Source organism: Xenopus laevis, chromosome 2S, assembly GCF_017654675.1.
Source record: "Xenopus laevis strain J_2021 chromosome 2S, Xenopus_laevis_v10.1, whole genome shotgun sequence".
In the NCBI taxonomy this organism is placed as follows: Eukaryota; Metazoa; Chordata; class Amphibia; order Anura; family Pipidae; genus Xenopus; species Xenopus laevis.
The window spans coordinates 39,399,260-39,426,287 of NC_054374.1; the positions used below are offsets into that span (position 1 = coordinate 39,399,260).

At 39.2% G+C, this 27,028-nt stretch overlaps 1 protein-coding gene across 3 annotated transcripts in view; it reads left to right on the top strand.

Moving 5' to 3' along the window:
- rap1gap2.S (RAP1 GTPase activating protein 2 S homeolog) overlaps positions 1-27,028 on the top strand; it is a 440,223-nt gene that overhangs the window by 238,633 nt on the left and 174,562 nt on the right. The window contains exon 1 of one of the 3 annotated variants that reach the window (XM_041583678.1): positions 11,974-13,052. The exons of the other annotated variants lie outside the window; for them this stretch is intronic. Within the exon in view, the coding sequence (XP_041439612.1) occupies positions 12,955-13,052 (98 nt within the window). The 5' untranslated portion in view covers positions 11,974-12,954. Of the gene's footprint in view, positions 1-11,973; positions 13,053-27,028 lie in introns of those variants that run through there. 3 annotated transcript variants of the gene reach the window in all.

The following is a 27,028-nucleotide window of genomic DNA, read 5'->3' on the forward strand; positions in this document are numbered from 1 at the left end:
CTGTGACACCAGAAATAGTGATGGGCGAATTTGGGGCGTTTTGCTTCGGCAAAATATTCGCCAGAGACTCGTTTTCGATGCCAGCGTCCATTTTTTTGACTCTGGTGTCCGTTTTTGGCGAAATTGCGCCAGCGTCCATTTTTTTCCCAAACAAAATCCTCTTCTCACTCTCCTCTCCTGCTCCAATACATTGTTATATACATGAATCTTTTCACATTTCCACTAGAGGAAGAAATTCAAAAGAAACCTGATATAAAGTGGCCCTTAAAAGTCAATCTCATTTTGAATTCTAGTTTATTTAGTTTATTTGGTTTACAAAAGGAAAGCAGCATGTCAAGATTACCAGGGTTAACTAAATACAAGTGCCATGATAAAAATATAATGATAAGATTATTTAAAGGTGTTATGGACTGCTTTGGCTTTATCGAACATGTATTAGCCCTGTAGCTTTATGATGTATTTTATTGTTTGGTCTCCTCTGCTCTTTATCATTTTCATGAAAATAAGATAACGGCTAAGGAAAACGATTTCCCATGCGATGGTGCCTGTTATAATAATTGAATCTTTCCCTCTTGCTATGTATTTTTTTTTAGTTTTTGAAGAATGCCATTACTCAAGTGTAGTGCCACATATGCCAGATAGCATTAGAGAGTAGGTCATAATGTGAAATGTGTATTTAATCTACTGTAGGCTCTCCGCATCTCAGGGGCTTCCTTATCCAGGTTCACCATCAGCTGAGCATCCAGATAAGGTGACATAAGGGACATGGGTCAGGCAGGTTGACAGAAGCTTTGCCATCTAAATTTTTGTTGCTGACATCACAAAAGACAGAAAGGTGGTGTTGCAGCATTGCCTTTTATAGTTCTCATCCTTAGTTGAAGTTTCCATTTAAAGACCATAAAAAGTAATCAAAGCAATAGTGTTTAGAAGTTGATTGGGTCTTGTGACATCTGCATAACTTTGATTTATACAAAACAGATTTTCCAGCATTCCCCTTCACAAATGCATTTGCTAAACTTATTACAGTATACAATTATAAGTAACAAAAAGTTACAATTTTTTCCAGCAGATGGGCATTTTTTTCTGTGCTTTTTCACAGTTATCTTTATGCTTTCTAAGCAGCCTAAAAACCATAAGCCCACAAACATAACCTAACACAAGTCTCTACAAAAGGGGTGCCCAAAAGGTAGATAGGAATCTACCAGTAGACCTTTAGCTGGTGATCAGTAGTTCTCAAGACACTGTCAACAAACAGCTTGCCTTTCATTCAGATATTTATTATGTTAAAGGACATGTAAAGGCAAAAAAATTAAATCCCATTTTTACTTTCTTTAATGAAAAAGAAACCTATCTCCACTATACTTTAATTAAAAAATGTGTACCGTTTTTATAAGAAACCTGACAGTATGCAGTGAAATTCTCCCTTCATTTACTGCTGTGGATAGGAATTGTCAGATGGTCCCTAACTGCTGAGCAGGGAAACAATCATACGTATGAACAGCAGGGGGAGCCCCCGCCTTACTTCCCAGCCATGCAGAACTCAAGCAGCTTTGTTTATGACGATCCCTAAGCAGCCCAGACCACACTGAGCATGTGCACAGTCTTAGTCTTGCAAAGATGTTTAAAAAAGTTACAAGATGGTTACCCCCTGTAGTCAACTTTGAAAGCATAAATTATTTGTCTGATTAGGCTTGTAGTGCAGTAAGTTTGTGTTTATATTTAGTATACAAAATACAGCATTTCTAGCCTTATTCTATTTTAGACTTTACATGCCATTTAAGGTTACATACAAAATAGTTGTTTGTTAAATCAATATTTAAGTAATATTTCACATGGAACAGAGTACTAACAATGCTTTTAGGGATGTACATCATAATGGGACAACATCACTAAAAGTAGACCTCACATTAGTAAAGTATGGGCACTCCTGCTCTACAACCTTCTCTGATCCAATTATGTAACAAAGCTTTGAGAGTGTAAGTAGATATTTATACATTGCAGATGTTTGTCCTATTTTACCACCCATTGAGCTGGTCTGATTACTGCCTCACTTTGGCAAATCACATGAGCAGCCAGTACAAGTGTACTGGAAGATGAATGCATCCTACCTAAATGATTTCAGCCTTCCCAATCAAATACAGATAAAGGAGCCTATTGTTTTTACCCTAGTACACAAAACAATAAACTGCTGACTAGATCAAGATGTGGCCAATAGTCCCATGTAAAGCCAAGTCAGCAGCCAATATTGTTGCATCTAAAGCCATGTTAAATGCACACAGTATATATATATATATATATATATATATATATATATGAGTCACAGAGATGTTCCATTAGGCACATTGAATGCAGAAGACACAGGTGGGGATTGTTGAAAATTTAGAGAGGCTTAGCCTCCTCAAAAAGAAACTGCAATAAACTCATATAAAGTATAATGTACAAGCTCTCCAATGGAAAGTCTTTTGGTGGCCTATCCAAACGACCACCACTTGATGGCAATGTTTGCAAGCAGCCTATGGACAATAAACCCGGTCAGCAAACTACTGCTGCAGTGGAATGCACTGTTGCTTGCTCTTCAGCAGACAAGGCAGTTACCTAAACTTTGCCAGGCCATTCATGAACTACATTTGCAAACTGCTACTACTTCTACAACTTTGTTCATAACACTCCATGATACTGCGGAGTAGGTAAACCCAAAATGCTGTTAGCTGAGCCACAATATGGGAAAAATATAATAATAATAATAATAATAATATCCTCTACTATACACTTGCCAGACAGCTTTATAGCTGGCTATAGTTTGCTGGAATACTCAGTAGGACCATTTATCAATGTCACTTAGTGGCACTCTGGATCGGTTTACCTATTGATTCTGTTAAAGTATTTCTAATGGAGTATGTAATTTCTAACAATTAGCCTTCCTCGCAAGAGGATTTTGTTTGCTATGTATACAGTAACCATGGCATTATAAACTGAGCTGAACGGAATACCTTTTTTTTTTATGTCTTACCACTATTAACTGGTACAATGGCAAGTATATAAAATAATGTACTATTAATATTTTAATTTAAACAAATGTTTCTTATACAGGTATGGGATCCGTTATCTGGAAACCCATTATGCAGAAAGCTCCAAAATTAAGGAAAGCCCACCTCCCATAGACTACATTATAATCAAATAGTCCATATTTTTAAAAATGATTTCTTTTTTCTCTGTAATAATAAAACAATAGCTTGTACTTGATCCAAACTAAGATCTATTTAAGCCTTATTGGAAACCAAACTGCTTGTTGGGTTTACTTAATGTTTATATGATTTTCTAGTATAATTAAGGTACACAAAAACGAGGTGCCGGCGCAGTTTAACGAATTTTTTCCGTTTCACGAATTTTTCGCCGTTTGTCATGGCCAATATCCTTTTGCATTATGTTGCATTACCACAGCTTGTTCCGTTCATGCACCAATGAATTTAGGCAGTTCAATTCAAGATGTTCTGAAGTGGTGTTCGAATTCATACCTTGGAAAATGTTCCATGGTGGGCTGAGCAGCAGCCTTTACATTCAGGCAATGTATGCAAGTTAAAGGGATACTGTCATGGGAAAAATGTTTTTTTCAAAATGCATCAGTTAATAATGCTGCTCCAGCAGACTTCTGCACTGAAATGAAATGCTCATCAAAAGAGCAAACAATTTTTTTTAAATTTAATTTTGAAATCTGACATGGGGCAAGACATATTGTCAGTTTCCCAGCTGCCCCCAGTCATCTGACTTGTGCTCTGATAAACTTCAGTACTGCTGTACTGTAAGTTGGAGTGATATCACCCCCTCATTTCCCCTCCCCCAGCAGGCTAACAACAGAACAATGATAGCAGATAGCAGCTCCCTAACACAAGATAACAGCTCCCTGGTAGATCTAAGAACAGCACTCAATAGTAAAATCCAGGTCCCACTGCGACACATTCAGTTACATTGAGTAGGAAAAACATCAGCCTGTCAGAAAGCAGTTCCATCCTAAAGTGCTGGCTCTTTCTGAAAGCACATGACCAGGCAAAATGACCTGAGATGGCTGCCTACACTCAAATATGATAACTAAAAAAAATACACTTGCTGGTTTAGGAACAAAATGTTATATTGTAGAGTGAATTATTTGCAGTGTAAACAGTGTAATTTAGAAATAAAAACGACATCATAAAAATAATGACAGAATCTCTTTAAGCATATCCTCACATGTTAAAAGATGCAGAATTTGGCATAAAATCCACTTATGTTAATGAGGTCCATCTATGTATTATATTGAGGCAATTTTCTCTGTTGGGGACCTTTGATCTGTGCAGAAGTCATGCAGGAGGGTGCAGTGGCTTACTGTGCTGTATTCTAAAGGTTAATTATTGCAGATTATGTTTTAACAGATATAATACTGTACAGAAATATTTTTCATGGGGTAAGTCCAGTCTGCATTTGAGGCTTTTACCAATATATATATACATACTGTATAATACACACACACATATATGTGTGTGTATTATACAGTATGTATATATATTTGTAAAAGCCTCAAATGCCGAAAGGAGTTACCCCATGAAAAATATGTCTGTAATGGAGTATGGACTAGGAAACAGGGCTCTTCAGCATGTGCCTTTCTTTCATGGCAAATTACAGATTGTGCAGAGATTTTGCAGATAGACCCATATCAACAAGGTACCTTGTGCACTGAAGTGAATCAACACAGCAAACAATAAAGCCAAGTTTTAGAACACGTGGAGGTTATTTAAAGATAAAGCAATGTTTGCTCCAGTTGTGACCCATGGCAACCAGAAGGTAGCATTTACTTGTTTAAATGCAAACATCCAAATTTGGTTGCTGTGATTTTCAAGGCCTGGATCCAACCTTTTGACACTAGTTCCTAGGGCAGTGGTTAACAAATTGTGGGATTGGTATCTACAGTAGGACTATGGGATTGACTGAGGGGCCCAGACTGAAGCTAGGGCGAGAGTTGGGATAAAAATCTATTTGCTCTCCTACATACACTTACACATACACAGCTTTATTTAAATTAAATCTTCTTTTAACATTTGGATAAACACTTATCTTCAACGCTAACATTCATGGAACCATGGGGCAAATTTACTAAAGGGGCAAAGTGACTAACGCGGGCGAAAATTTGCTAGCGTGTCATCATTTCGGAACTTTGATTATTTACTAACGGTCGCTGGCATAACTTCGCTAGTGAAGGAGGAGACTGTAGCGGTACTTCGCTCCCTAACGCCTGGCGAATTTGCGCTCTGGCGAATAGACTTAACTTCGCAAATTCACTAAGATGCCGATTTTGCTGAACGTTACCTCCTGTGCCGGACTTGCCTTCGCCACCTCAGACCAGGCGAAGTGCAATAGAGTAGATAGAACTTCCTCAAAAAATGGTTCAAAAAACAGTAGCGTCTTTTCCTTTTTTCAGGGTGATAGGCTGCAAAACAGTTTTTTTTTGGGGTACCCAGCTTCCCCCCTACATTTCCTAACATATGGCACATAAACTATACACTGGGCTCATGTGTAGGGCAATAGAACAACTCTATTTCCTTTTATTAAATTTCCCGAGCTTGTGTAGTGTAATGTATTTGCTGCAACATATACGTCCATTGAACTTGAGCAAATTAGGCAAAGCTATCGCAACATCTCTTTGCTTGGTGCAGCAACTTCGCCAATGTTAGGTGCCCTGGACGCAACTTCGGATTTTAGTGAATTAGCGTTGTCCTGGCGAATATATGCCTGGCGTTGGTGTTTCGCTGTGAGCGAAGCTGTCGCTGGCGAATTTTCTGAGGTTAGTGAATTTGCCCCTATGACTGAACTACATAGATATGTATCACACCTTGTATTAAACCGGGGGGGGCATGACCAAATGTTGTACTTCAAACTAGGGCTTAAACTGAAAACATCTGATAGATATGGCTATAGTGCAATATGTAAATAATGGTTAGAGTTGTTTAAACCGGGTTGTATTCTCTGCTCTGTCTCAGTTGGACTTTTCTGTAAAGAGGCAACTAAAACTCCTATTCTCTTATATCACCCAGTGGGGATATACAATACAGTAAACACTTTGTATTGAACATAATTAAAAACAAGCCAATAGATAACTAGGCATGAGCAAACAGGGGATGAAAAAGTTAATCACCACCACTCTAGTTGCTGATTGTTTGCTATCGGATACTAGACCTTGTGCAAATTGTATGACTTTTATAACCATTTACTAGGTTAATGCAATGTAATAAAAAGAACACAATTTGCCCATTTAGTTAACCATAGCAACAAATCACATGTTCATTTACAATGACCAGAAAAGGCTGTTTGTTTCAAGTCCAGTAGAAACCTTTTCACCTTTTATTAAGTCACTCCAAATTTGTCTAATATTTATTTCTAACAATATTTAAAGAGCTGTGGCTACTAGGAATGACTACTCAGGACCCACAAATAGTTGGGTCCCACAAAGTAGCATTGATTCGAAGGAAGACTTGGGCTATAAGTTATAGTAGGGTAAAATGGTAAGATGTAGACATAATCACTTTATTTAAGCGTTGCCTAACTGCTACTTCATATACTTCATATCCTACTTCATATTAATACTCAGGTCCCATACTATGTAGACCTGCTATGTAATTTATTTTTAACATAAGCTCAATTCTACTTATAGGACACTCATCTACCACACAAGGCAAGCATGAATCTACAGTGCCATGATCACAAATAGCCCTATGAAATATCATCTATGTGTTAGTCTTTAACTTACTGTATAAGAATAGCCGTACTGACTGTCACCTCTGCTGGATTCTGAATACAGTGAATTTAAAACACCATACGGCAGCCCTTCTCATTCTGAGATACATGTTGCTTACGAGACATTTTATATGTGATCTCTTTGTTCAAGCTTAGGAGGCAGCGGAATTATATGAAGAGGATTAAGATTTGGCATAACATTATAGAGTCTACAGAAAACAGCTGATAATTCTGTGGCTCGGATTCCACAACATTCTCTATTGTCTGACATTGTCCTACAGTAAGGAAAACCCTTTAAGTGCCAGGCTCTTCCATTGCCTTGCCCCCACTAATCACGGTTATTGTCCCTGGATGGGAATGATTCCATTGAATTACAGCTAATTCTAATGTAACCTGGAGGAGGCGCCTTCAAAATTCACAGAACACATGCTGTTTTTTCCTCTTATTTCCATCCTATAAAATACACAATTAAGCAAGTGGAAAAGATAACACCTGCTGCTTATGCCTTTCTTTTAATTTCTTCCCTTACCCTTTGTATGTGTTAATACATTGCTTAGAAAAAAATAATTTCCATTTATTATCTCAGTTGCTTTCCAAGTAACCTCATATATAGAAAACATCCCAGAGATACAAATACCCAGAAAATTGCTTCAAATGATCCCAAATGTTCATATAATAAAAAGATGGGCAAAGACATTTGATGTTTAGTAAGCAGGCCAGGATGCCCTTATTTGGTGCCCCTAGGCCTCCAGGTGCTAGAACCCGCCAGCTTTGGCACGCACCCGCCTCCCCCATGAGCGCTGGATCTCTACGGAACTGTCTATAATGCCACCCCTGAAATTTTGCCACCCTCAGCCTGGGCCTTTGTGGCCTTGCCACAAATCTGGGCCTCTTAGAAAGTATGAATTAACATACTGAAGTGCCGATTTACAAATATAGGTTCTCAGTTGCACCAGTGTAGTCACCCATAGCAACCATTCAGACCACTGCTATTGTTTTTGTAGCCTGTTTAAAGCTGATTGGTTGTTATTGAGAACTGCCCTGGTGCAATATATAACCTATGTTAGTAAATTAGTCTCTGCATCTTTAATGAATGTTGCCTTATAGGAATTTGTATTCCAAAGTATTATTTTTCTAAAGCACAATGCTGTTACAACCAAGAAAATATATTTGCAAGCTCCTATGTTTTCTCAGATTAAATTGCCTTGACCCATAGATGCACGTGTTTTTAAGTGCGTTTACCCATATTCTATAAATGGGGAATATCAGGGGCACATTTACTAAGCTCGAGTGAAGGATTCGAATGAAAAAAACTTATTTTTTTGGGTACTTCGACCATCGAACAGGCTACTACGACCTTTGACTTCGATTCGAACTAAAAATCGTTCAACTATTCGACCATTCGATAGTCGAAGTACTGTCTCTTTAAAAAATACTTTGACCCAAAGTTAGCCTATGGGGACCTTCCCCAGCTCTTTTCTAAGTTTTTTATGATCGAATAAAAATCCTTCGAATCGTTCGAATCTATTTTTAATCAATCGTTCGATCGAAGTTTTTGCGCTAAAATCCTTCGAAATCGATATTCGAATTTGAAGGATTTTACTTTGAGGGTCGAACTCGAGGGTTTATTAACCCTCGAAATTTCAACCCTTGATAAATCTGCTCCACAGTGTTAGTGATTTCTCTACTATGTGCCCACCACCATCTATCCCCATTACAAAAATGACAGCTGCTTGCACTCCAAAGGCCAAAATGTAATATCTTCAAATTTGATCTCAGGATTAATCTTCTTTCTAGTTGCCAGTGTGAGCCTCCTCACTCCTGCCCTTCTGGGATACAGCACATGTGCAAAGCACCAACTTCTGGGCATGGGACAAGAGGGCATTTGCTGCACTCAGAGCTTGGTAGCTGTGCTGGTGGAACCTCAATGATGTATGGGAGGCTCTAACAGTAATACGGTGCTGGATGTAGGAAGTGCTCAGTAGTCTTATACCCTAATAAAAGAAATCAGGAAAAGAAAACCCAAGTTTAACCAGTGATTTACTTGCTCTTTCGTTGTATAAATATGTAATGAGACATACACTATGTTGTTGCTAAGAGGCACTAACTGTTCACTTGCAGAATCCTAAGTCTTTGGTTCTCCTTCCCCTGATGGTTTGTTAAAAATAGATGCCCTTGTCATATTCATTCTCTTTAGATGGAAGAGAATGACCTTTTTGTATTTGCAACACCTTGCGATTCCTTCTCTCTTTGACCTTCCTTTGTCAATATACTCTGGATAAAACAACTGCATGTGTCTTTCTCTATTTAGTAGATGGTCTGTATCAACCTTTATAAAAGTGCTAGACAGGAAGCCCGTATAAAACATGCATTTGTTTTAACTGTATTTCTATTCCAGCAGCTCTTGGCTTTTACAACAGTTAACCTCAATAATATTTAACTCATTTTATGCACTGTTTTTTTTATATATATATAAAAAGGTTGAATCAAAATGTTATTGAGCAGTGTTTGATTCTGGCATTGGTGTTAATACAAACTAGTTGTTCAGACTGTACATACATGTTTTTACCATGCAGGGCTGTCTGTAGTATTCATGGGCCAGAAGACCCAAAACTATTCCAGGTCTTTTATTATTTATATGGAGTAATCTACTGAAACCGAGCTACTGTTGAAATGCAGTTCTTAGCCTACAAATTTATATTATGCCCATTTAAGTATAATGCTATTTATACTTTATGAATTTAAAGGATCGCTGTGGTGTTCACAGAATATTTATGACATCTCTGCATATTGCTTCCATACTTGGTGCCTTCTCAAGGCATTTTTTCTACATTTTGAGAGATTTAAGTGGTCTTTAACAGATGGTGCTGTGCTACAGAGAATGTATAAGTAAAGGCAGAACTCATTGTTTTGGCACACAATACACTATGGCCTCACAGTTGTTTTCTATTCAAGAGAAATAAATGGAGGTTCTCCCCACAGGGTAGAAAAACCAAAGATGTATTATGAAAGGACAATTCACAAGGCCAAATGAAGATGTTATGGTATAGGAAGGGATAGAGGGTTGGGAGCACCTTTTTCCCGAGCCCTGTGAATGAAGAGGTTATGGTATAGGAAGGGATAGAGGGCTGGGAGCATCTTTTCCTGAGGCATGTGAATGAAAATGTTATGGTATAGGAAGGGATAGAGGGAAACTGGTTATCATTGGGGACATAGGGGTTTAGGGAGCATAATGAGGCACTGGCTGTTCTGGGGTTTACCTCTGTAAATGGCAGCTGTGCAAATATAAACGTCAACGCATAAGTTAACTCTGAACTGGGTCTATTTAAATATACATACCCTCACTCTGTCTTGAAACAGTCGGAGCTTTACATAACCTGGCTGCATTTTATTTCTTCCATTTGGACTTTGCTTCTCTTGTAGGGAAAAATGGCTTTATTGCCTTTTTGTAGCTAGAGCAACGTAGTTTATTGTGATGTTCAGTGTACTATTATCTTTAAGCCATTGCTACACGTTTATACTATGCATGTGAATACCATGCCCATTACGTCACTCAGCCCTTCATCCAAGACAAAACCTAGACAAGTGGTAAAAACATTAAATATCCCTTTCTTAACCAGGGACATTAGTGCTAACACCAGGTTTTTATTTTAGTGATGAATTCCTGAATACAGGTTTTCCTGGCTTCAACTAGACGATATCGCTTGAAATGGTCTTTTTAGTTGGTGGACAAATCTTACATTTAAACCATGGTTTCAAAATAAGCTTGGTCTCGAAAAGATCTTTTAAAAATCATAAAATCTATGGCCACCTAATCTGAAGGGGCTGAATTAGCCCCTTAAGTGCAATGGCACAGGGAACTTCCACTTCCACTTGCACGTAGATGGACAGGCCTGGATTTGTGGAAAGGCCACCAAGGCCCGGGCCAAGGGAAGCAGGATTTTAGGGGGCGGCATGATGCCCAACCACACGCACATATGTTCAGAAACTCTAGGGATTCACAGGAATCTTCCAGTGCACCAATCCCCGTTGCTCCAAAAATGTGCTCAAATAAAGGGGAGGGGATGGAGCGATGAACGACAACAGGCCTAGGCAGGCCCGGACTGGCAATCTGTGGGTTCTGGCAAATGTCAGAGGGGCTGCTATAAGGTGCCATAGAGTGTCCGTATTTAGTGGGATGGTGGAGGCTGATTGGGCCTCTGTTGCCTGAAATCCCAGGGACTATTTTGACTCTTAGTCCAGATCTGGGCCTAGGGGCATCCGCTATGTAAATCCGGTCCTGCAGATGGATGCAATTTAAAACAATGGAGCAGGGGCACAGAGTGGATCCGCTTCTCTCATCCTCCAAAAATTATACAGAATCAGAGCAGTGATGCCTACAGCACTGTCAGGGCCAGATTTACATAGTGAGTGCCCCTAGGCCCACTGCCATTTGTCACCCCGTCCCCTCCCCTTTATTTGGCCAGACTTTTGTCATTGGGACCAGAGCAATGGAGATTGGCGAACGGGAAATGTAATAAAACTATTGTATTTCCTGTGCATCCCCAGTGTTTCTGAACTAATGAGGGTGTAGTTGGGCAGCATGCCGCCCCCTAAAATCCTGCTGCCCTAGGCCCGGGCCTTGGTGGCCTTTCCACAAATCCGGGCTTGAGCACTGCCACTGTGTGCCCTTGCCCTAAATCTGTACCTACGTGAGCACAGACAAATTTTGAGGCCAGCACTAAGCATTTTGTTTGAAATCAGATAATTTAGAGCCATCTACCTCTCTGCACACACAGTAAAATTAAATTTGCACACCAGATATTTTTGCCAGCACAACTAAAACAAATCAGAGGGAACACTGGCAGTAGTTCAATAAGAGCCATTGGCATACATCAGTTCCGATTTATTGCTCCTGTGGACCTCAAGGATGCTAAATGATCCTATAGAAAGGCTGTTTTATAAGAAATCCCCATGACTAATTGGTAATTGATCTGGACAAAAGCCAAAAGTGTGGCATCTGAATGAGCTGCTTAGTAGGCAGAGCCAGGGGGCATTTAGGTGTGTGAGTGCCCAGTGGGAGAGAGCAGAGTGGGCAGTTTCATGTGCAGGACTTGTGTGGCACCAGGCAGCAGTGATTTGCAGTGAGCAGTGGAAAAAATGAGGAAAAGAGGAAAGACGCCGTCTGGTAACACCCACCTTCTAGCTCCTGCTCGTCCAGCCTGGGCAGGAAAAATGCTCATTTATTCGCCTCCTCTCACTCTCAGCATCTCCTGCCTGGGGAAAGTTACAACATAAAAAGCAGCAGGTGCAGGACAAGCTCCGGGCGATTGTGCTCTGTGTGTCCCTGTGCTGTGATTTCCCTGTCATTCCTGTCCAGCTGGATTGCTGCAGTCGCTGCTAAGTTATGGATCAGCAGAAGTGGATGAGCGTTCGCTCCCCGCGCTGCCTGTGAGGGATAATAATACGCCGACGGTTTGGGAATCGCAGCGGCCCCACACCCAGTGGCTGCTGCTCAGGTGCAGCGATTTTACGCGGCAGAGCTGCAGTACTTTCCAAAGTCACTTCCCCGGCTGCTCATTCATTCAGCTTAGGGAGAAGCAAGCCCTGGGGAGCTGCTGTGTGTGTATTGGGAAGCTGGTTACTGTGTGTTTTTGGGAGCTGGTTACTGTGTGTTTTTGGGAGCTGGTTACTGTGTGTATTAGGGGGGTTGGTGTGTGTATTGGGGAGCTGGTTACTGTGTGTTTTTGGGAGCTGGTTACTGTGTGTATTAGGGGGGTTGGTGTGTGTATTGGGGAGCTGGTGTGTGTATTGAGTAGCTGGTGTGTGTATTAGGTGGGCTGGTGTGTATTGGGGAGCTGGTTACTGTGCGTATTGGGGAGCTGGTTACTGTGTGTATTGGGGAACTGGTTTCTGTGTGTATTGGGGAGCTGGTGTGTATATTGGGGAGCTGGTTACTGTGCGTATTGGGGAGCTGGTTACTGTGCGTATTGGGGAGCTGGTGTGTGTATTGTGGATCGCTAGAGCCCGAGCGCATCGCATGGAGCTGCTACTAAGTGGAAGCAGATGACTTGCATGAAGGTCACTAGTGAGCGCGGCACCTGTATCGGTCCATTTGGCTCATCTGAGAGTAAACAAGGGGGAGGAGGAGTCGCTGGATATCTGCGAGGATAAGTTCTGGTGTCACTTTGCTGTTGGATCCAGTCAGGAGCCATGTCCCAGGCGGCGGAGAGGATGCACTCGAAGAAAGCGGGGATACGGGCGGCCGTGGTGCTCATTGGTTTGCTGCACAAGTCACGGAAACAGAGAAGGTAACACTTGTAATGTGTCTGGTCATGTAAGGGTTCAGCGGGAGAAGCTGCCATACTGCAGTGGTCTTACATCTCTCTCTCTGTATATATAAAGGAATATGAAACACAGACTGGCAGCTGGTGATTGATCCTGTACATCCAGCAGTGTGGTAGCCACTGTCACTCCTCAGCTTATGTCCGGCCTGTTCCAACTCTCTGTGGGTCACAATCACCAGCAGTCACAATCACTGTCACTCCTCAGCTTTTGCCCGGCCTGTTCCAACTCTCTGTGGGTCACAATCACAAGCAACTTCAGGAGGGGGGGATGCTGGGAGTTGTAGTTCAGCTGGAGGGCCACAGGTCGGCAGCGAATCAGGACCGTTTGATTTAATGAAGCAGCTTCTAATTCAAAAAGGTGAAAATTTGGCTTAAAATAAATATCCCCAGACTTGTGTGCGGTGCCTGTGAATGTGAGACTGGAGGAATCATGAGTCATGATCACTGGGTTGCTGTTTGCTATAGAAATGACTGGGAAGCGGCATCCCAGGACACAGTTGGATGGAGAGAGACACAGGTAGTGACAACTTGTGCTGTAAGTGAGGTGCTGGGGTGCCTGTGGCCCCTGACAGTTGTGGGTGCAGCTGCTCTTCCCTGGTCTGTATGATCCTGTAGCAGCTGAGGGACAGACATAGGAGAAAGTAGGAGCTGAGTGGAAGAACTAAGCCTTGTTATAGTAGATGTATTGATTTCCTTGTCCATCAACCCTCTCCATAAACTTGGGACTGTTTAGATTGATTTGAGTTGTTATCTGTCCCACACGGCCAATGGCATTTTCATCTCTATGTGCTTTTAGTTCTGGGCCTGGCAGCTCCCGTGGGCATCGCTCTGTTGGCATGGGACATTGTCAGTGGCATCAGGGCAGAGAAATGCAAGCACTTTGGCTGAAATTTCTCTGACATTGGGTTGCAGCCTCAGACAGAGAACTGTTATTGCCAAGTCTTGTAGAAATTTAAATCACATGGTAGCCCGGCCCCTGCTGACAGAAAAAGCATAGGGAAAGTTCAATATCTGTTGCAGAAAAAGCGATCCATATATTCTAGCAATGCTTGGTTTCCATCCCTGACAAAAGACTGTTCTTTCAACACCATTGCACCTGCCTTGTCTGCAGCTCTGACAAATTGTCTGACAACTGTGACTGACAGCTCCTAATCATAATTCTGATGGTCAGTTTTTCTGTCTACGTCATTTGGGGTTTATTTACCAACAGTGGCCAATTTTGCACCAGTGCAGTTACCCATAGCAACCACTGTTTGCATTTCTCTGCTTGCAGTAGAGATGCACAGAATCCACTATTTTGGATTCGGCCGAACCCTTGAATCCTTTGAGAAAGATATGGCCGAATACCGAACCAAATTCGAATCCTAATTTGCATATGAAAATTAGGGATAGGAAAACATTTTTTACTTACTTGTTTTGTGACAAAAAGTCACACGATTTCCGTCCCTGCCCCTAATTTGCATATGCAAATTAGGGCTCAGCCAGGCAGAAGGATTCGGCCAAATCCGAATCCTGCCGAAAAGGGCCAAATCCCAAACCGAATCCTGGATTCGGTGTATCCCTAGCTTGCAGTAGACTGATCAAAGCTAAATGCTTATGCTTATTGAGTAGCAAATGCAATTTTTTCCTAGTGGACCTACATTTGCTGTATTTGCTGCCGTTAGAGATGACTACATTGTGGAAACTTTAAATATCACAGAGGGCTGTCTATGAAGAATAAAAAAAGTTAGATGGCATTTACCATATACCGTAGTTAGGATTCTGTTGAACATCTCACAATTGCTGCAAGAAGTCATATTTAAATGACATTTACAGTATGTGATTGTTGAATTGTGGGGCTGTCAGAAGGAGTTTGATGGAAATGGCCTCAGTACGACTCAGGTGTTTCTTACCTAGAACTTCCAGGATCCTGATCCTCTGCCAACCAAGGACTGCAAAATCTAGTTTAAGTGGAAGAGCTTTTATTACATCTCAAATGTATAAAATACAACAGAGAACACTGGTTGCTCTGAGCACGTTTGGTTAAATTGGTGTAATTCTGTGTCCCAGGTAATGGAAGGTAGATTGGAGCAAACCTTTCTTAAAGGGGCTGTTCACCTTCCAAACACTTTTTACAGTTCAATAGTTTTCAGATAGTTCACCATAAGCAAAGACTTGTTTTTTTCAATTGCTTTCCATCTTTTATTTTTTACTGTTCTGGAAAAAGTATTTATTTCTGGTGAACAATTTAAAACCAACTGAACTGGAAAAGTGTTTGAAGACGAACAATCCCTTTGAAGGGGTTGTTCACCTTTGAGTATGATGTAGAAAGTGATATTCTGAGACAACTTGAAATAGGTTTTAATTTTTTATTATTTGTTTTTTTTTGAGTTATTCAGCTTTTTATTCAGCAGTTCTCCAGTTTGCAATTTCAGCCATCTGGTTGCTAAGGTCCAAATTACCCTAGCTACCATGCATTGATTTGAAAAAGAGACTGGAATATGAATTGGAGAGGACTGAACAGAAAGATGAGTAATACAAAGTAGCAATAACTATACATTTGTAGCCTTAGAGAGCATTCGTTTTTTAGATGGGGTCAGTGACCCCCATTTGAAAGCTGGAAAGGGTCAGAACAAAAGGCAAATAATTAAAAAACGATAAAAAATAAATAATGAGGCTAAACTAAATCTCCCAGCCTTTGGCTCTTGGTCATATTGTGGGAATTGTAGGCAGGAGCTAGGGGGATATAGGTTGGACACCTTTAATGTATATAAGGAAAAATTAGCAATTATTGAGTGATAATAATACAAAGTACATATTATATTAATGTCATCCCCACTTTGGACCCTCTCATTTTGGGCCTGGTGACATTGCAGGAATGAATTCAGATATAAGAAACTGAATATTTAATTAGCCCTGGTAATGTGTTTGTTTTTCGGCACACTGTTCATTTTCCCTTGATTTCAGTTGTTTCATAAACATGGCAACAAGGCTTCACATAGGAAGATGTGTGAATGACTTGTGGGAGTTTGATACCATAAATCAGCCTCCAATTAGCATCTCAGTCTCAGGTGCTGAGAGCATGACATAGTACTGTATCCTGCTAGCGTGAAGCTGTGACTAGCTAAGCATCCTGGGAGTAACTGGAGAACCAATTCCCAGTTTACGGGTACATATTCCTTTTTCACTTATTTGTTGCGCCTGAGCTTTTGGTTCACATTCTTTCCTAGATGTGACTCATGTTGCTGCTAGTAGTAGGGTATTTTGAGTTGATGCACTGAAGATGCTTCTCTTTGGCAGAACATCAGAAACCATTTCTACACCTCCTTTTAAATGTTTAACATTCTTTTCCTAATCTAAGCTTCAATAAGAACCCCAGCCCAACTGGGACCTTCATGTGGTTCTGGTTCCCTGATGAACGGCTCTATGAATATATAGCACTTGGAAATATTAGATGTTTATTTTGTCAGATTACTGCTAAGTGGAACAGTAGAATTGTAGAGAAACACTGATAATTGTCATTCAAATCTACAATATAAAACTTTTAGGCAGCAATTGCTTTCAGTTTGAACATAAATTGTAGGTTCCCTCCATATGTTTTGGCTCTGTTGTTTGACTGGGCTTTCTTGTTCGCACCTAAGAAAGTGATATGATGGGCCTACTCTCACAAATATTAGACATTGAAAGTGCTAAATTATAAAAGCATATTCGAGGCCTAGGGTGGAAATAATAAAGGGCTGATTACAGGTCCAGACTGAATTTCAAAACCGGCCCTGTCATTTCAGGCACAAAGAGCAAACAGCCCCCTGCAGTCCCAATAAATAGTGCCTGTTATTGCATCTTACAGCAGTCCCTGGAATTTGCCTGACTCCAAAGATTTCCAGTCTGGGTCTGACTGGGAATGTTTAATCTCTGGGACCCACAGGGGAATTCTCTGTTGCTCTTGCATGTCTGTAAATGTTAACATGAAATATCAACCAGAAATTTGCTAAGGTGTCCAAGATATTCATGGTGGAAAACAAAACTATCAACTTTTTTTCTCTTTTTTTTTAGTAAAAGCACTTTCTATACAATTGAATCTGGCTCCCTTGTTCTGTCCGAATGCAGCGGAGGTAAAGAGCATAGAGCAGGGCCCCCTATACTGTATGTTTTATTCCCCTTCCAACACACAACACTGCAGTCATCTCTGTAGTTTTCTGGAACCCGTGTTGCTTAATGTTTACCATGGCGTGACTGCATCATCTGGCAAAAGCTAATTTTAGTAGTGATGAAAACTTTGGTAAGCCAGTCTCTGACAGACCTTACTATTTATTGTCACCTTATTTCACTCATGTTCAACTTACGGCACTTAACTGTGCAATAGTCATTCTTGCTAATCTGCAACCCCCAGCATGCATCAATTGCTCTGAGCTATAGGTTAACCTCATCTGGTAGACTGCAGCTTTGACATTGTGATAGGAGTTTTCTGTCCCTAAAACTTATGTTTTGGCTAGAAACACTTATTGCCAGCTAATTTCACTATTTGTGTAGTCATCCTTTAAAGCTGTGGATATTGCAATACTCTCATCATATACAGGTTGTTAATGCATCTGTTAGAAGGCTTGAAGATTTATCTGAACAATACAGTAATGTTTCGTGCTTCGTTATACTTGCACACCCTGGCTCTCTGTGTCGTTAAAGCCCGGTGCCCGGTAAGGAAGGCTTCGGTATCCTCCAATGATAGTAAGTATAATAAATTCAACAGGCACTCAGGTCAAAAATCAACAGGGACAAACCCTTGCTGAGTTTATTTGCAAGGTGCAACGTTTCGGGGTAAACCCCTTTGTCAAGCCCCTTTGCTTGAAACGTTGCACCTTGCAAATAAACTCAGCAACGGTTTGTCCCTGTTGATTTTTGACCTGAGTGCCTATTGAATTTATTATACTTATATCCGTTATACTACAACCACAGTTTTGAATGCATCGCTCAGATATAATGCAGTGTAATTGTAATATGTCAATCAAACTGACGACTTGAGTCTTTCAGTTTTTCGAATTTGACACAATGATAGAATTGCAAGCCTTTCAAACTTCGTATATCCAATCAAACTGCAACCTCTGAGGAGAGAGTATACATTCTCCCAGGCTCTTAGAAAATAGCAAATAATAAATCTTCTGTCAAGATATGGAATCTGTTATGGGTAATTATTTACCAGATATGTTGATGGCTGCAGTCTTCTCTTTGAAGAATCACAGTAATAAAGGAAATTTGGCTGTAAAGGAAATGGTGTTTTTTGTGATACATGGTAGTGAGTATTGTGAGAGAATGTGGATGATACATGCATAACACTTGCATAAATGTGCCATAGGCAACACCATTCCTATTTAGTATAATAGGAAGAGCCACAAAGCATTTCCAGGAGCTATCACTCTGAATTTTCTAGAAGAGAATGCCTAGTATTCCATTCAAATTTTATTAGATGGACTGAGCACTAATATAATGTTAAACGTTGTATGAAACCCTTTTACCAGTTGTGGATGAGGTTTTACAGCTTTCCAAATCCTATATTAAATGCATGCGGTTCACATTGTGCATATTCTTCATTGCATTTCCCCATGTGATAGTTATAATAGTATAGTGATCTGTGGGTCAGGCACCTGAACCCAACCAGCGCTTGACTGCAATGTTGCCAAGATATGAAAATGCATGTTGCAGCACTACTATGTTCTACTTTCAGCATTAAAGATACAGGGTAGCGGTAGGTAAAATGCCTTGTCTGCAGAGGACGTTGCTTACTAGAAGTATGCAGGTGTATGAAATGCAAATCTGTAAGAAAACAACTGGTCATTGGAGACACAATTATTCAGCTAATTAAAGGAATACCATGGTTTAGGCCTCGCTAAAGAGATTTCTCCATTTTCCCATATTTGGGTATATATATAATTGCGCTGTGTCATTTGTAATTGATTTAAAATAATCATGGCCACAAAGGCAACCATAACGTTACCATAGAGCAAGGTAGGTCCTTGCTTAAGTTAGGGCTGTACCAGAAGGGCTAGCATTTAGACATATACTGAGCTTTTGTCATTTGCGAGCAATTAACACTGGTAATATAATGAATTTTGTAACAACAGCATCACCTGGTCAGGTCCTCTGACTGTACTGTTGAAGAGATTTTAATTCAGAAGGAAAACAGAGCTGTTCTTATGTTGCTGTGCTCAGGTAAGACATGAGGACAGTCATCTGAGGTTTCCTGAGCAGAGCAACCTAAGAGCGGTTCTCTGTTTTCCTTCTGAGTTTAAATCTCGCCATCAGTACAGTCAGAGAACCTGGCCAGCAGTTGCCATGTTGTTACTAAATTCCTTATCTTAGTAGTAAATAAAGAGCTTAAAAGCACTAAAATAAACAAATAACATAAATTGCAAAAGTCCTCAGGAAAAGCACACTAAGCTATTTTACATTAATGTTTTAAAAGTTTACATACCCTATAAACGTCAGTATTTGTTTTTTGTACTAATTCTACCAATGCCAAGATTCATTAATCTGCTATCTAGTGATCTAATAAGCAAAGTTAAACTGCCTTTCTGCAACACTTCATGTATGATTAATTATATTAGTAACCAAGATTTTAATCTGTTGTTTGTGGATTTTTTTTGTTTGAATTATGTTTGAAAATCACTTTCTGACATATATACTGTCAATACAACTTTTCTGTCCTTTATGCTGCCCTCACGTTGATGACATGTACTTGACCGCTGTTTGATATGAATTGCTGGGAATTAAGTAAGAATGTTGCTAAATCCCTAAGTCACTTCTAAAGAATACATTAACACTATATTAAAGCAGTATATGCATTTAATGAGGCTCTTTACGCAACGGGCTTAATGCCTTAGGTCGTTTGCATTATAAATCTCTTGAATGAAACCAAGACCATAAAACTTGAATCTTAAATTCATATCAGCACTTACAACTCTAACATTCAAACCCTCGACTCTTATGGGCTCATACTTAAAACATGGTACAAGTCACAAGGGATCAGTGTAGTACCACTATAAAATATACACAGCAGCACACAGAGTATATAAATGAAAATTGTTAGCTCTGTGAGGCAGGGACCTTCTTCCTACTGTGTCTCTTACCACATGGCACATACTTTCTGTATACAGGTATGGGACCTATTATCCAGAATGCTCAGGACCTGGCGGGTTATAGATATGGGATCTTTCCGTAATTCGGATCTTTCTAAGTATACTAGAAAAATATGTAAACATTAAATAAACCCAAAAAGCTGGTTTTCCTTCCAATTAAGATTAATTATATCTTAGTTTGGCTCACGTACAAGGTACTGTTTCATTATTACAGAGAAAAAAAAATGGATTATTTGATTATAATTTATAGGAAACAGCCATTGCATAATTCAAAGCTTTCTGGATAATGGGTTTCTGGATAATGGATCCCATACCTGTATTTATACCTATTTATTTTACTATTATAATCCTGGTGTCCTTTTGTGTACTTTTCTACATTGTAATATTGTACAGCACTACATGTCCATGTAGCAGTTAATAACTTTGAAGCAGTTAATAATTAAAGTTATTCATACATATGGGCATCTTATTTATCTGTTCTGTAACTCGAAATTATATACATTGTGGCTGTCTTCCCTCATCACTAGGCTATGGAGGCAGTTTACCAATAGAGCATAAGTGTCCTTAAAGGAAACCTATACCCCCCTGAACAATGTTGGTGTCTATAAAAATATACTGTATTGCATGAAAAATGTAAAATGTGTAAAATCCTGATTCATTTAAATAAACCATTTTCATAATAATATACTTTTTAGTAGTATGTGTCATTGGGTAATCCTAAATAGAAAATTGCCATTTTAAAAACTAAGGGCCGCCCCCTGTGATTCTACAATTCACGGTGCACACAAACAAACCATACATGTTAGGTCACATGAGCCAATTAATGAACAAAGCTCTGTATTTTGCTTCCACACAAGAGCTGCAGTATTTCTGGTCAGGTGATCTCTGAGGCAGCACACAAACCATCACGAAACAGGTGCTCAAAGGCAAAGATGTAAAAGGGCAATATTTATTTATTTAAATATATATTTGTTTGGTAAGATTCTTTAATATGCTACTTCAAATGAGGTAAACTATCTGTTGCGTATGAGCTTATTTATTAACAGACCCCATTTTTATCCTATAGTGATATTACCCACTGCACAAACTGAATGCACAAATAAGAGACAATGCAGTATGTATTTTACAATATCATAGAACGGGCTGTGTTATCTCATACAACCATGTGCAATGGAACGCACATGAGTTGCCATTTTAACATGAATGGCAGCTGTCATAGCTACAAAAGCGTATTTATATAAACTTGTCTTTGTAAGCAAACAAGTCATTTTTACCTATTCAGGGTGACAATGCATCCGATTTAAGTTTATAGCAAACCATTTCCTTTTTTGGGGGATATTGGTCCTTTATCGTAGTTAATGATGCAGTCGAATCAGCACAGAGTATGTATAAGCCTATTCGACAGAAAATGATGTTTCTTCCAAGGTTGTAATAGCCATTTGGTGCCCAACATACTGGAGTTTATCAAGGCAGTAGTGAACACGTGTTTTATTGTTCCAGATATGACAGGGGTGATAAAGTCTTTGCCTACTAACGCTCATGCTCTTTGTGATTCTATACCCCAGTGACTACTGCCTGTGTGGCGGCTGTTATTTTATTATTGGCACATCAGAAAAAAGAAGTATGGCTTTAACCTCATTAACTCTGGTGGCTGTACCTCTCCTTTAAGGGTGTGAACACATACAACTTTTTTCACGCAATTATATTACCCTTGGCAATACCCATGGATCACAAACGAAACGTATTTTCTGACATTTTGGCAGAGCAGAAATTACCCTTACAAAAGACATACAGTATATATATATATATATATATATATATATATATATATATATATATATATATATATATATATACTGTATATATAGTGAATAAAGTACCCCCTCTTGTAAAATATAAGGATATTATTAGTTACCGAGGAGTTTCATGACCATATAAAAACACGAGGCCGAAGGCCGAGTGTTTTTATACAGGTCATGGAACTCCGAGGTAACTTCTAATATCCTCATATTTTACAACTGGGGGTACTTTATTTATTATAATACACAAATTTTAGTGAGTCATGTGACAGAAATGACATCACTACTCACCGTTTATAACTGATGACATCACTACTCACCGTTTATAAGGATATAATTTACAGGATATATGGCTTTTGTGTATTATATATATATAAAGACACCCCACTGTACCCTATATATATATCTCAGTTGTAAACTTATATGACACTGAAATTATACTTTTATACAAATTTTTTTTTAGTGTGTGTGGACTTTTTTTTTACTATTTACTCTGTTGTCAGCTGTCAGCACAGTGGGGCCAAGAAGTTTAGGGGCCCATTAATAAACAGTGTAACAAAATATGAAAATGCACAAGAATAAGAAATGAATTGTAATTCTCAATGTAATAATATTTATTGTACAGTTATTGAAAAAGTTTTCATATTGCATGTTTATCTTCCTCTAGAGCCATTTGTTACTTTCCGAGGTTAGAGTAACTAGACCAGCTATTCTTCCCTCGCTCCTCATTCTGCAAGATCAGAGTTTCTGTGGATCTGCTTTTCTTGCAAATCAGCGATGCGCATAAAATCTGCATTTTTGTCCTGGGGTCCCTAGCCTCTGAATGTGTCTTTGCCCGTTGGGAAACATTTCAATGCTATAGTATTCATTAAATTAGTAATTGTTGTATTCTCTCTTCAATTTACGTCAGAGATGTTCAACTGCAGACATTCAGGTCTAAGTGGTTTGGCTTTTGGGTGTTGCTGGGAGATGTAGAGTTACAAGTAGGACATGCGTTATTTATACATCATCTTTCAAGGGCAAATCCACAGGCCACCTGGATTGCTCTTTGTCTTATCTTTTATATCAGGGTTGGCAGTGTACCTGACCAGTATTGTACTAGCCTTAACAGTGAAATTAATAACCCAATCCCAATGTAGAAAATAAGATAGAGAATGGAAGAGCAGTATATTTAGAACACTGTGAAACATCATTAAAGAGGCTTTATGGATCTAATTGCTAAGATGTAACTACACAGTCTTTTTTATATAATGTCACTTTTAATGAGAAAGCTCTTATTGTTGGTAAATGTGTTGCTTTGTTTTTGTAAGAGTCACTTCAGAAACTCAGATCTGAATAATTTCCAGGATGAATACACACTTGGCTGTATAACGTTGAAATTGACCTATACCATATGCAGAATGCTTAGCTAAAAGATTACAAATGTTGCATGATGAGCAATTTCAAGCCAAATACATGGATAATATTCTTCCACCCAATGTTCTCTGTCAGCGTCAGTTAACAGTCTTTAGTCATCGTCTGTTTACATTAGAAAGTTACATGTGTATCTGTGTGTGTACCTACATCCTCTCTACTGATATAGATCCATCATCAATAACTATTTTCAGTTAAGTGCCATCTCCATCCTGCGGTGCTTTTTTCTCTAGTGATTTATGTCTGGGAGATGGCAGCCTGTGGAGATACCAGCTCTCAGTCTGCAAATGCACTGATAAAGACAAAAGATATGTTCCTTCAAACCTGCCTCTCTCCTGCGCTGGCCACCATAATCTTCTTAATGTCCGGTTTCATGCGGCTGTCAGCTTTTTTAAGGCCTTGGACACACAAGCATTTTCTGGCGTGGTTGGCACCACGGTTTAGAAAAGCTGACTGCTGCGTAAATACGGTAGCGTAGGTGCCTTACCTAAAATTTAATCGTATTTACGTAGCGGACAGCTTTTCTTTAAAACCATGACGCATTTTTGTGTGATAAGACCGCGTTTCTGTGTGGTGAGACCACACGTGTGTTTGGGGCCTAAAAACCATGGAGCGAAATGCTCCAGAAAAATGCCTAACTCCATTCATACCAGTCTGGACACCTCTGTATCGCCTGTTTGGCAGGAAATTTGTAAAAATGTTGCAGATCTTCGGCACGTTTTCTCCACGCTGGGGTTTTTAAAAAAAAGCAGACCACCACTTAGATACGCTTAGCAGTTACGCTTTTGAAATGGCACATTACGCTAGCGTATTTACGCTGCACAATTTCATCGGAACTGGCAAAAACCCGAATCGTACATTTTTTTCTGAGTTTTTTTATGAAAAGTCAGTCCGGATTTTTACTCGAAAAGTCCGAAATAGTCGGATTTTCTGGCTAATTTCAGCACAGACCACAGAAACTTTCAAATAGGATAGGCACATCTCCCATTGACTTATGTACAACCTCAGCAGATCTGAGATGGTGGATTTTTTGGATTCTGACTTTTTCCATCCTTGGGGTATACTAAATCTCAAAAAAAAAAGTTAAATAGTTTTTGGCATTCGGACTTTAATAATAAATTTTAGGCTCCTTCCTTTTGCAGTGAAAATCTAATGTGCGCATGCACAGAACATTTCAGTGATGTCAGCGGAGTGATGACAGATGCACAGCATGGAATCTTTGGCTTCAGAAGAGGTCTGTGCATTCACGAAGCATCACTTCCACAGACGTCACCGACGCAAAATTTTTCGTCGGTGCACCTCGAATGCTACAGATTCCTCGGGAGCAGTGGTGGAAAGGTTGACAGCTTTGGTATTAAAATGTTTGGTGAAATATTGTTAGCCAGGAAAGCACTCTACCATTGGTTTTCATAAGTTATTGAGAATAGGTGACTTTTAAATTGGTCCTCTCCTAAAAACGACTTTCTGCACGGTGACCAAAAAAGTAATTCTAAGCAATGTTCCAATATACATTCATTATAAATTTTCAATAGTTGTAATTTTTGATTGTAATTACTGTTAAACCAATATCTGCCTTTTTATATTCTATGTACTTCTGTCTGGCCCTGACTCCTGAAACAATATTGCAGGACAATTCATTTAAAGCTGATTAACAGTGCTGGATGAGAACTGACTTCTATTACATCGCTTTAAAAGAGAACAAAAAGGGACATACACTGCTTTCAATTGCTTTCATTCAACTGCCATTATCTCGGAAACAATTGAAAATCTTTAATGAATGCCTATTGGAAACTTACAAAGTATTACATCAGACATCTGGGTGGAGAAAGCAACATGGTTGCAACCACTCAGTAAATGGAAAAGTGCATGTTTTTAGAATTATAGTACAAGTGTTACTTAATTAAAATCAAACTGAAAGAAAAACTGCAAATATGAAAAAGATTAAATTTCCTTATTAAATAATTAAATATATATCACTGTAAATAGCCTTAATGATGCCAAGGTTAATGCTGAAATTAGCAGTGCATTATAGTGTTGCTGTTCTTTGCATATTACAGAGTCAATCAGCAAGTCACAAGAACATTCCTCTCCTCATCTGCTGGGATGTTGTGACTGTGAGCAGATTGCAACACACCTGTGCCAATGAGGCTGAGGGACAAGAATTGAAATGGGAAGTACATTGGGCTTCTGTAGGCATCAGCAAACATATCAGCAGTGTATACATGCAAACCAACAGGCTCCCACCAGTCCACAGTTCCCTTTTAATTCTCCTCACTTACGTCATTGATTATAATATGGGCAATGTTGCATGGTGTCACATATTTCCTGTGGAACGGAACCAGCAGGGTTAACAGGTCTGAAGGGAGTTGCAGCTCAGCAACGGCTGTTTATCGTGATGTTGGCAAACTGCTACACATTTCTGCATTGTACTGTATTATTTATTTCAGTTGCTTTACCATCAGAAAGAAATTAATATATAAAAATATACAGATTTTATTCACTGCTGATAAATGCTGCGGAGGTAGAAAGTTTTTAGAACTGTGCTTATACAAATATCCCCTAATGGGCTATGTATCATGAACCCTGTAACTGTCTAAGGAGCCTGTTTACAAAATCACAAAGGTCAATAGGAATACATTATACTGGTTCCCCAACATTGCATTTTATGATTGCTAAAGGTTAGTTGCATTTTCTAAAGAAATCATTGTTCTGGTGTTGGGTGCCGACCGTTACATGCACACAGTAAATAATTATTTTAAAGTATTTAAAAAAAGGAATCTATGTATGTTTTGTACACATAGAATATTAAAAATATGTATATCATAAGGCTATTAGCCAATTTTATTCCATCCCGGGGTAAGGTTTGTTTGATACATCGACACTGTGTGTATGTTTTATGACTATTTGTATTTTTAATTAATTTTCTATGTCATTATTTATGAAGAAATTAGTATAAAGGTATGGGGGGAGGAGCCCAGCTGAAGGTTTTCAGGAAATTCACGAAACGGCGTAAAATTTGCAAAATGCTAAATCAACGCCATCGAAAAGCCAATGACATGCATTAAATTCATCCATCACTATAAATATCTACTTTTTTCTGAATTGGATAGTAAATGTTTGTGGTGCTTAGAATCATTTTTGGTATTAAAATAGGTGCTATTGTTATGTCACTAACAGTACAGAACACATACTTTGTCCTGAAAGGTGGCTTCCTAAGAAATAAGGTAGAAATTCCACACTTTTGAATTACACATGTTTTAGGTTTCTATAAAAGCCCAAGCTAACCACAAGCAGTAAAGTCTGTGCCTCTAATTATGCCCCAATAAATCCCCATTCATCTCTTCTGCTGAATCATAGGCACGTGTTCTGGGCTGCAGTCACTTACCTGATCTTACTATAGGCACCATCTTTCCTTACTATACCTGCTATCCTACAGCCACAGTTTCTTCCCAGAGACTATTATTATTAGAGGAATCATTTTGGAAGAAAGACATTATCCCCTCTTCTACAGGTTGTGCTTTTCCATTATGGTCCATAAGTATTTGTGTTACATTACTGAGCTTCTTTATGTTATTAGGCCTGCATTTTACATATGTGCAGTTGCTTGTTGTTGGCCTGGTTA